This window comes from Mya arenaria, chromosome 10 (assembly GCF_026914265.1).
Source record: "Mya arenaria isolate MELC-2E11 chromosome 10, ASM2691426v1".
NCBI classification, from domain to species: domain Eukaryota; kingdom Metazoa; phylum Mollusca; class Bivalvia; order Myida; family Myidae; genus Mya; species Mya arenaria.
This window is the reverse complement of record NC_069131.1, coordinates 15,491,902-15,502,612: the sequence shown is the minus strand read 5'-3', so window position 1 is coordinate 15,502,612 and position 10,711 is coordinate 15,491,902. Positions and strand designations below refer to the sequence as shown.

At 36.6% G+C, this 10,711-nt stretch overlaps 1 protein-coding gene across 1 annotated transcript; it reads left to right on the top strand.

Annotated features, from left to right (window-relative positions):
- Positions 1–251: 251 nt before the first annotated feature.
- LOC128206858 (leucine-rich repeat-containing protein 40-like) lies at positions 252–10,336 on the top strand. The gene is made up of 4 exons (XM_052909554.1): positions 252–399; positions 4,770–5,745; positions 7,025–7,113; positions 7,684–10,336. Exons 2-4 carry the CDS (start codon positions 4,963–4,965, stop codon positions 9,125–9,127), a joined length of 2,316 nt encoding a protein of 771 aa, XP_052765514.1. The 5' UTR covers positions 252–399; positions 4,770–4,962; the 3' UTR covers positions 9,128–10,336.
- Positions 10,337–10,711: the final 375 nt, after the last annotated feature.

Below are 10,711 nucleotides of genomic sequence, written 5' to 3'. Positions count from 1 at the left end.
CATTATTGTTTATTTGTAAAGGAAAACTCATAAATGCCAGAATGGCGTTTAGAGTCTTGATAAGTTAAGAGATATTTTCATCTAATGAAAATCTGTTCGATATGTGGAAGTAGGATTGGTCCCATTTGAAATGAACGATTAAAACAGTAAGTGAATGAAGCCATTTTGAATTTCGCGCGCCCCAATTACCGTGGCAGGTGCCCGGAGCTCTTCAATTGAAGGTAGTTTCGTACTCCTGTCGTTAAGCACGCAATAGCTTATAACTTCCACAGTTTATAATCTAATATCGTAAGTTTAAAGTATTGGCTAAAATGGTAGGCATGTATGTTTATCTCAGATAGTTTTCAGATACATGTCCAAATCGCGAGAAAAACAAGCAATCGGATTAATATACTAAAGGTGAGTTAAATTGGATGTTTATGATATAATTTCATAAACTTATATTACGCTTTCGTACAGGAGATATCATTATTCGAAATTTCAGTAGCAAATGTAACTAAAAGAAAAGTTAAAATATAAAGGAAACGCTTATTTATTTAAAATGTAAGTAGTTTATATGTATCGTTGTTTTATAAATATTGGTGTAATACTTTATTTTATAAATTTTGGTTTATAGTAGCTAGTATTAATATACATACTTCACAATTCATTTCTTAAAAATATGCACTTCTTAACAAAGCTACTAAAATATCTCGCTTCTATTGTCAATAAACATACAAAAACAGTATGTATCTATAAGCTAGGCGAATCGGTTAAAAACTATATTGAAGCTAACTAATACAATATGACTAAATGACAACTAGTTCAATATTTATCTATAGGTGTAAGGGTATTTTGGAGTTTTATCTTACCCCCACAAAGGAAAGAAATTTAAGCGGTTGTCAATTGTTCAAATCTTTTTAAGCTTAATAAAGATCTGTTTTCAAAAGCTAACGCATTCAATGCTTTGTACTTACTATGCACAGGTTGGTTTCTACTCTAAGCATTTTTTCGGTGCAAATCATTTGACACTTCGTATGTTAAAACACAAACCTATATGAATTGTAAAGACCAAGGTGTATGATATATTTTTAAATAAAATACATTAAAGCTGCACTCTCACAGATTGGCCATTTCGACAACTTTTTACTTTTTGTCTTGGAACGAGCCAATTTATGCGAAAATGCATCTGGGTTTTTTTTATTTAAGTTCAAAAACTGATGTTTTATGCATTTTCTTAAACCGTAAGTAACGCTTTAAGCCTTAAAACATTAATTTTCGAACGGAAATATGAATATCTGAATTGATCTTTGTCAGCAGTCTTATATCACTGGTTTGCAGATATTTACGCAAAAAAGGGTCTTTCAAAGACAAAAATGGTATATTTGTGAGAGTGCAACTTAAATTTAAAAAAAATGTCGTTTTTATGTGTAAGAGTGTACATGCGATGCAATCTCGAAGATGTAACGTGCCTTAACGTAACATTTGCCTAATTTCTTCACCAAAAATAAATTAAAGTAATATGAACTCGTATAAATTTCAGATCTGTGTTAATCCAAGTTGTGCAATAAAGGATTACGTGTATTGTAAACTAAGGGCTCTCGACAGGATTATTGTCTTAACATTATACATACAACTTGCAATCACCTGCGAGCTATTGTAATTTGATACAACCTGCTTTAAATCTATTAAGCTAGTTTTGGCAATGAAGGTTGTATATAGTTTTATCAGTTTCTACATTTAAGCTTTTTGTTTTATAGTTTCATATGACGAAACGAACTCTTCCAAGCGTTTATATGAATTTCTTGTATTTTCTTTGTCTTTAAGCAGTGCCTATAAATTAGACGTGTATGCGCAAGCCAAAATTTCGAAATTTGAACGTTATACAGTGGAACCCCGTTGGCTCGAACCTCAGGGACCTACGAAAATATCTCGAGCCTCGAGGATTTCGAGCCAAAGGGGTATGCTCACCCTTTGTATAAAGAAATCGGTTCCAGCCAACGGGAATATCGAGCCAAGCGAGTTCGAGCTAACGGGTTTCGACTGTATACCTTATTAATTAGTCAACATTATATTTTGTCCAAACTGGTCTAGCCACTGTTTATATCTACCACTTCACCTAATTAAAACCACTAGCGACTGGCTACTAATTTACTGAAATTAATGTACTTAAGAACTTGAGAAATACTGTCTTTTCATTGGACAAAATATAATGCTGACCACTTTTTCGTAATAACATACTAACAACCTTTAACCATAACTAAAAAACACAGGTACGACTCTTAATTCAACACTATTTAGTTCGAAACCGTTAAACGTTCTATATTAAAGACCGGAAAACAATTTACTGTAACTATCAAGTTAGTGCAGTTTTCGATATCAATGTTCAAACACAAAATAAAGTGATCCAGTACAATGCTGGTGCACATTACCATGGATGACCCAAGTCATGGGCGTATTTCCAATGGCGATCTGTGGTCTTCGTCTAGAGCACACTTACGCCGTTGTTTCAAAGCAAAAGATTTTTGCAGTCACTCCACTAGTTATCAAAACACGGTCGAAAATCAGTATTGACTATGCATGATTGCATGCATCATTTCAATAGCGTTATATTTCTTTCAAGAAATTATTAAGGTCCGGACGTTATTACCCAGGAAGAAAACATTACTGTGATGTCCAATACTTAGCAACTTGCAGATTTCATGACGCATCTGAGGCTAGTCAGGATATTAGCAATAATTATTCCCCAACGTTTATCCTTGACAAAGAATCCACCGTTGTTGGCTTTTCAATGATTTACAATCAAAACGTCTTATCAATAAATCATAGTGGGAAAACATGCTGTATAGAACTATTTTTCTTAACACTCTAAAGACTCTTTTGCGGCGAAATATGTGATGGGTCATGATGCCAAGAACGTTTGTAGGAAGTAAATATAAGGTTCTATCATGGGTAACAACGTGTGGTGCACACTAGCGGATCCAGATGTGGGTTGGGGCGCAGTCGGCGCGCGCCCCTCCTAAAATCGCCTAAGTTCAGTTATTTTTCAATATAGGTGAAAAAAGTAATAAAATACGTGAAAATGCACCATTTTGGACAAGAAATTATTTATATTCTCGTGGGGGAATAACCCCAACCCACTGCCACGTTTTAAACCAAATGATTTTGGGTTCTGAGGGAGGGACGCAAGTCAAAAGAGTACGCCCCCCTAAGTTACGCTCCCTCTAACGTCAAATCCTTGATCCGCTCTTGGTACATACAATCAATGGAAATGGTAAACCAGATATGTGTTTTTGCTTTTATCACTTTAATTTGTTTTGAAATAGTTCATGTCTGTTTTCTACCAACGTTGCTATACAAGCTATTGTGAATTGTGGGAGATAGCACGAGCAGTAAAATAAATTGCGGTAATAAATAGATGCACGCAACGATACAAACCACAAACCTATTTATTTTCATACATTTGTAATATAATATAAGTATTTATTAAGGATTTGTCAAGGATTGGCTGCAAATACTTGGCATGTTTTATTCGAAGGGGCACAATATAATTTCTACACTTGATAGATGCATAAAAGAAACATATTAATCTTGATGTAATTTTACGTTTAACTCGATTGAAATTAATGATGAAAACATAACAACAGAATAATATATTTGTTTTCATATAAATAAAATATTGGCGATAATTTAGCGCTTTTTACTGCGGTTTGTAGCCACGTAGCATTAATTAAGCTTCTATTGTTTTTAACTGAACTAAGATTCTATGGGTTTTTTTTAGATTTTTAAGGTGAATACATAAATGATATTAATTAAAAACATTCGTAAATTTGTTATTTACTTATTTACTAAGTACTTGAAGGAGAAACATGTGATTAATTGTAAGATACTAGAAGTCCCCAAGATTGGAATTCTTTGATTTAAACCCGCTACGGAGACCATTGCCAAAACATTGAAATAAATACATGTATAATTGATCATTGGTCATGTAATCTTACACTAGCTCTTTAGAATTTGGAAATAAATTGGTCTATAATTGCGATATCGTTTTTTGCGACTTGTAGATCTAGTGTTTAAATACTGGCCTTGTCACTAGCGGATTTAGAGGGGGCGCTTCCGGCGCGCGCCCCCTCTAAAATCGTCAAAGTTTACTTTTTATGTCATTTTAGGAGATAAAAAATAATAAAATACGCCTATAATGCATCATTTCCAACTACAAATTGTTAATTTTTCTTGATTGCTTAACCCCAAATCCATATGCAAACAGTTTATGCCATACACTTTCGGTTCAGAGGGAGGGGTGCATGTCAAAAGGTTGCGCCCCTAAGTTACGCCCCCTCTAACGTTCATTCCTGGATCCGCCTCTGCTTGTATTCAACTATTGACAATAAAATATAAATGTCTTTTTAGTTTTCTAATGAAATCATTTTAAAATTAAAAATCGTCTAAAGAATAATTTGTATTACTATTATATGAATTGAAATATTTATCAATTTTAAATCTGGAACAAACCGCCTTTTCATTCCTAATAAATTATTAGGAATGAAAAGGCGGTTTGTTCCAGATTTAAAATTGATGAATATTTCAATTATTAGTAATAATCCTTTCAAACATATTTTATCAAAGATGTCGATTTCTCGTGTATTGAACAAAACTGTACATATTGTGCAATGGAAATTTAAGTGATACAAATAATCGTGCAGACGAATTGAACTGGTCTATTTCTTAAACGAATGTCTTTACAGGGTTATGACTACTCGTTTATGATAACTAAACTTTGTCCTTTTCAGAGACCCGGTTAAGGGTCCGCCTCAAGACCCGGTTAAGGGCTCGTAACAAGACCCGGTTAAGGGTCCGTTACAAGTCCCGGTTAAGGGTTCGTTAAAAGACCCCGTTAAGTGTCCGTTACCAGACCCGGTTAAGGTTTAGTCTCAACGACAACATTACGCTGCCCTCCCGAAGTTAACCCAGCAAGCGTTCAAAATGAGCAAGAAGAAAGAAGACGAAATAATTCCCGCCATGGGACCCGGAAGTAAGATCAGCGCCCTGGCCGCCCCCTTGCGGCGTTTCATGATCCGTCAGGGAAAGCAAGTCATCATGAACTTCTCTACCGCGAGTATGAAGAGTCTTCCCTTGGAAATTTGGCAGAATGAGGAAATACAGCAGAACGCGATCGAGCTCCGAGCAGAGAGCAACCGGTTAAAAAAGCTTCCGAAACAGGTTTCCGACCTGGAAGTGTTGGAAATTCTGTCCGTTCAGAACAACGCCTTGTCTGCCCTGCCTGGGACGATTTCAAAAATGAAGAAACTGGTCACACTTCACGCTGAAAACAACAGCATAAAAGCCATACCCGGCACTATCCACAAGTCTCCGGCTTTGAAATATCTACATCTCTCAAACAACAAAATCAAAGCGCTTCCAAAGACAATCAATAAGGCGACCACGTTAGAAATTGTCGATGTGTCACACAATATCATAAGGTCCGTGAAAAAGAACATTTACGAGTTGAAAGCGAAGCTGATCCTAAACAACAACCGACTTGGCGAGTTACCGGACGCATCCATAAAGAATTCTGCACTCCGGGTTTTAGACGTATCGCACAACCAAATCGCACACATTCCTGACAACATAAACAATGTTGTGACCTTGACGTGGCTTGACCTTTCCAACAATGACCTTGAGGACCTGCCGAGAGAGCTGGGACTTCTGAAGTACCTTCATTATCTGAATATTTCCCACAATCAGATAGCTTCGCTTCCCGATGAGGTAATATATCCCATAATTTGATAGCTTCGCTTCCCGATGAGGTAATATTTCCCATAATTTGATAGCTTCGCTTCCCGGTGAGGTAATATTTCCCACAATCTGATAGCTTCGCTTCCCGATGAGGTACTATATCAGGAATTATAATCATAGTCATTTTGTTTTTCCTTTGCCATAAGGAGACCGATCTTATATACTTCTGTTTTTTAGCATTTTTTAAACTTCGATACGCCGGGTGCGCGGCATCATGGTATTAAAAGGGGCTGTTTAGAGAAAAGGGCAATACAAACACATCCGGCATTAACATGAAACGATAGAATATAGTTCGCGGGTTAAAACGGTATATATATTGTTACACTTGACAACTTTATATTGTTATGAGTACGCCAGTCCAGTTTATTTTGGATCATCCCTCGTATATGACATTGCCGCGTATTACTGTATCCAAAGTGTCGCGCACACATCTATGTATGCCATCGAGAGCTATGATTCAACCAAAACAATCGGAACCCGGTTTTCCGTATGTCATTTTTCTTAACAATTATTCGTTCCGAAATCATGTTGACATTTAACTGCACATGTACCCTGGTGATCTGTCATTATCAATAACAAGCGCTTCAAATTAAAAAAAAAATATTGAACCGATTATTACAGTAAATTAACCAAACTCTGCCATGATCAGATCCATAATATTCTTTAATATCAAATTATCGGGGTTTTGTCTGCATTCGATCAGTTCTCGATTCAAATGATCTCAACGTGTATTTTAAGTAGCACTTTGTTGAAATGATAAATTCAAACCAGTTATTTTATACAGCCTAGATCACGTATCCATTTACAAACCTCATTTAACAAATAGATTTTTATCCAAATGTCAACTGGTCGATATGCTATTATTCATTTAATTAAAACTATCGACGCAAACCTAATCTATAAATATAATAAGCAATCAAATTGACCTTTACTGGAACGTATGTAGTTTACAAACATGTAGTAAAATTTAAGATATTCGTCATGATATATAAAGTACTCATCAAAATAATAGCGTGATCGTTCAAGGTCAAGATAATTGTATCGAAATAGGCCAATTTTTTTTTTGATGGCATGCAATTGTGGTGTTTGTGTCCGGTCAAAGATTTTCTTCACATAATGCAAACAGCATCCTAATACTATACAGAACTTTATTTCATAGGCGTATTCTGTAATGAACAAATACGATAAGCTTTAACATCGGTCGATAATCAATTAAGCTTAATATTTGACCTTAAACTTTCGTTATTAGGTGACGACCCTGGAGTACGCGCTGACGTACCTACACGCGGGCCACAACAAAATCAAGAACCTGCCTGAGGATATACATAAACTCAGAAGGTAATACGGATATGACAAGTGGAGTCGAGATAAGTTGAGTTCAGTTGACTTTTGATGAGTCAATGATATAAGATGAGTTGGGCTGAGTTCATATTTGTTTTGGTTTACAAATACTTTATTCAACATAGCACAGTAGAAAATCGCTATGTCAAACCCCGTTATCTCGATGTTCCGGTTATGTCAAACCTTTTTCGAATATGTTGGGTTTAGTTCTACATGTTTTGTGTTTCGGTTATATCAAATGTTCGTTAGCTCAAAGTATTTTCCTGAGGCCCCGACGGCTTCGACATAGCGAGTTTTGGTTGTACATATTGTAATATTCACGAAAGTATTCACAATTTGAACACATACTTGTATGTATATATTTGTTCCGGTTATATGAGTAGTTCATGAATTAATTATATAATTATAAAATCTAAGCATAAATATATCTTGAAGTTTTAGGTCAACTTCACCATAAATAAATACTTCATTTAGAAATCAATATTAATCTGATTTGAATGCACATTGCCATTAAGCTGTTTTGTTTGTCTCGATATACATTTACATCACTTTCGCCTCATATTACAGGTTGCAAGTGTTGTCTGTCGGAAGTAACGAGATAGAGAAGGTTCCAAACCAGTTTTACGAGCTCAAGGTCATCAGGGAGCTGGATCTATCGGGGAACAAACTCGCGACGGCCGTCGGTATGAGCAAACTGAAGACTGTGGAATCACTGAGTCTCGCCAACAACGCTTTGACGGAACTTCCCGACGATATATTTCACCTCAAATCTCTTGTCACGCTTGACATTTCCGGAAATCAAATAAAAACCCTGCCGGATACCTTGAACAAAATCAAAACGCTCAAATCACTGAATGCAGCAGACAATCGTCTGAGCGCAATCCCGGAGATGCTTGGGGAGGACCAGTTGCTGACGTCACTTAATGTTAGCGCCAACAGAATCCAGGGGCTTCCCCAAGATATGAAACGCTTGAGAAGCTTGGAAAGCCTAAAAATAGCCGGAAATCAGATATCAGCTTTACCAAAGTCTCTTGATTCCCTTCGCTTCCTTTTGGAACTGGATGTGTCCAAGAATTCCCTTACAGACTTTATTATACCAAAGACTCTTACATCTATAAGCATTGCTGGAAATCCGCTTTTCCTGCCTTCACAGGACCCAAAATCAGTTATTGCCATTCTTGGCGAAAGAGACTACGCGTCGAGAATGGTTTTCCTTGATGCTTCAAGTCTGAAACTAGATGAGGTTCCAATTAGCTTCTGTCACATGAAAATGTTAAAGACTCTAAAATTGGCGCATAATTTGCTTAAGGAGGTTCCGGAGGAGCTCACGAAGCTTCGAGCCCTAGAAGAGCTGGACGTAAGTGACAATGATATTGGGGCTCTTCCGGACAGTATCAGAAACATGCAGAATCTAAGAGTCCTGGACATCTCCCAGAACAGACTAAGTGAGTTCGGCGAAGGTTTGACCCAGTTACACCAGTTGGAAAGGTTGAACATAAGTTTTAACAACTTAGTGGAACTCCCGGAACACTTTGGTGAGCTGCATAAGCTCATCTGGTTTGACATTTCAAACAACGAGTTGATGAAACTTCCGGAAGATCGCTGGGACATTTTTGCGTCCATGTTGGAGCTGAACATCACCAAGAATCATGTTAATGAAGTACCAATGGACCTTCCATACTTGTATAGGATCAAAGTCCTTCGCGCACAGAGCAACGACCTGACAGCCATTCCAAGTGATATTGTCAAAATGACCGGATTAGAAACGCTAGATTTAAAGGACAATCTACTGGAAACGCTTCCGGAATCCATTTGCAAACTCCCCGCTCTGAAAGAACTGGATGTGTCTGATAACAAGTTGAAATCATTCCCGAACAAGCTAGAGCAGTTGAAACAACGATGCACGATTGTCACCGAGGGTCAATCTTCTTACAAGCAGCGGGACCCGCCAGATTTCCTCAAATCCGGCGAAGCACAAACAACCAAACCGGAAGAAAAGAAGGAAGAATAGACTGGTTTATATTGTGTGTTGGAAATAAGAAATAATAGACTGGTTCTTTGATCGTTAAAATACAAAGGTGTGATCATTTAATTAAAAATGTACCATATGTATGTTCTTCATTTCGGACCATTCCAAAAAAGATAAATCTAGCACTTTATATGCGTATCCGTGCTTGCATATCAAACAAACGCTACATTTCGGTTTGTGGATGGTTTACGAAGATTTGTGAATTGTATTTTAATGTTTTATCAACGTCTCTGTAGTGGGTGTAGAACTATTTATGTTACCGTTGATGTCAATATACACGTATGTTTCTTTTACTGTACAAGTAAACGAGCTTGATGTGTGCAATATACATGTATGATTTATCTAGAATAGAACAATCAGTTAGATACCCAGGGTGCACACATTCCAATCATTACTGTTCACATGTATACATACATCTAATAAACTGTTTTTGTCAATGTTGCATTTCAAACAATAGTATCGAATTACGAATATGATTTAAAAAAAAATAGAGTACATTATTTAATTTCTGAATAAAATAAACGCAATAAAACGCATAAATTTTGTATTTTTATTAGATATTTAAGATTTTAAGGTCGTCTGTTGTTGTTTTTAAAGAAAACGGTGGATGTGTTGTCATAGTAATGGTGTCGTTGTCGTCGGTGTTGTCGGCGTCTAGCAAACCTTTAACCCGGGGGCCATTATTACAAAACAACGTTCAGGATATATTAATGAAACTGGGTATACATGTTGTATGTAACAATATGTACTTGATTGAGACAATACCCACACAAACGGCAAGGCTTATAACCTGCCTAAACAAGTGTCTAGGCATGCTTCGAGCGGGGGTGTTTGCTCCGTCGAGCTAAACTAATTGTTACATGTCGACACTGTGCTACTTACGATTTTTACATGTAAAAGTCTTAAGTTAATGGTCAATCCTGAATAGCCAGCGGACTGGTTAAGCATGAGCGACCCGTGCTCTTTGAAAGCACGGTTAGTGATTAAGACCCCTTTTGAAATTGTTTACAAGGTCATGCATATTATGTTCAATGTACTGCCTTCTATGTTTATGAAAATGTGCGCAACTAAACAATAGCCTGTAGTTCTGTTAAGGATACATGTTGAAATTTAGAACTCCTCAGTCTGTTATTATTCATTGTGCTCCGTAATTATGTGTCTTTATATCTTTACACTTTTGCAAAAATCTTTTTGAACGAATAAACAATCCAAAAATACAAGTGGGTGCTGTATTAGACAATGATTTGTGTTAGTACATAAAATATATGGCTAGAGTATTTGTGTTTACCCCCTAAAATAAACAGGAATATGATGCTGTCTTTAAAACGTCTTCATAAAATTGTGCACCATGATGAACTCATAGCAACGGAAATATAATCAACCGTCTTTAACTGGCACGATTTTGATAATACGAGAAAGTTTCCTGGAATGCCATCCGGCTCAAGACCACAGTTATCTGCCCCCCGTTGACCTTGACCAAGATCCGGATGTGAATACAGAAACAAAGAGTGCTTGTGTTCAAGTATCAATATTTTATTAAAATTGAATGAAAAAGAAGCAAAAAAT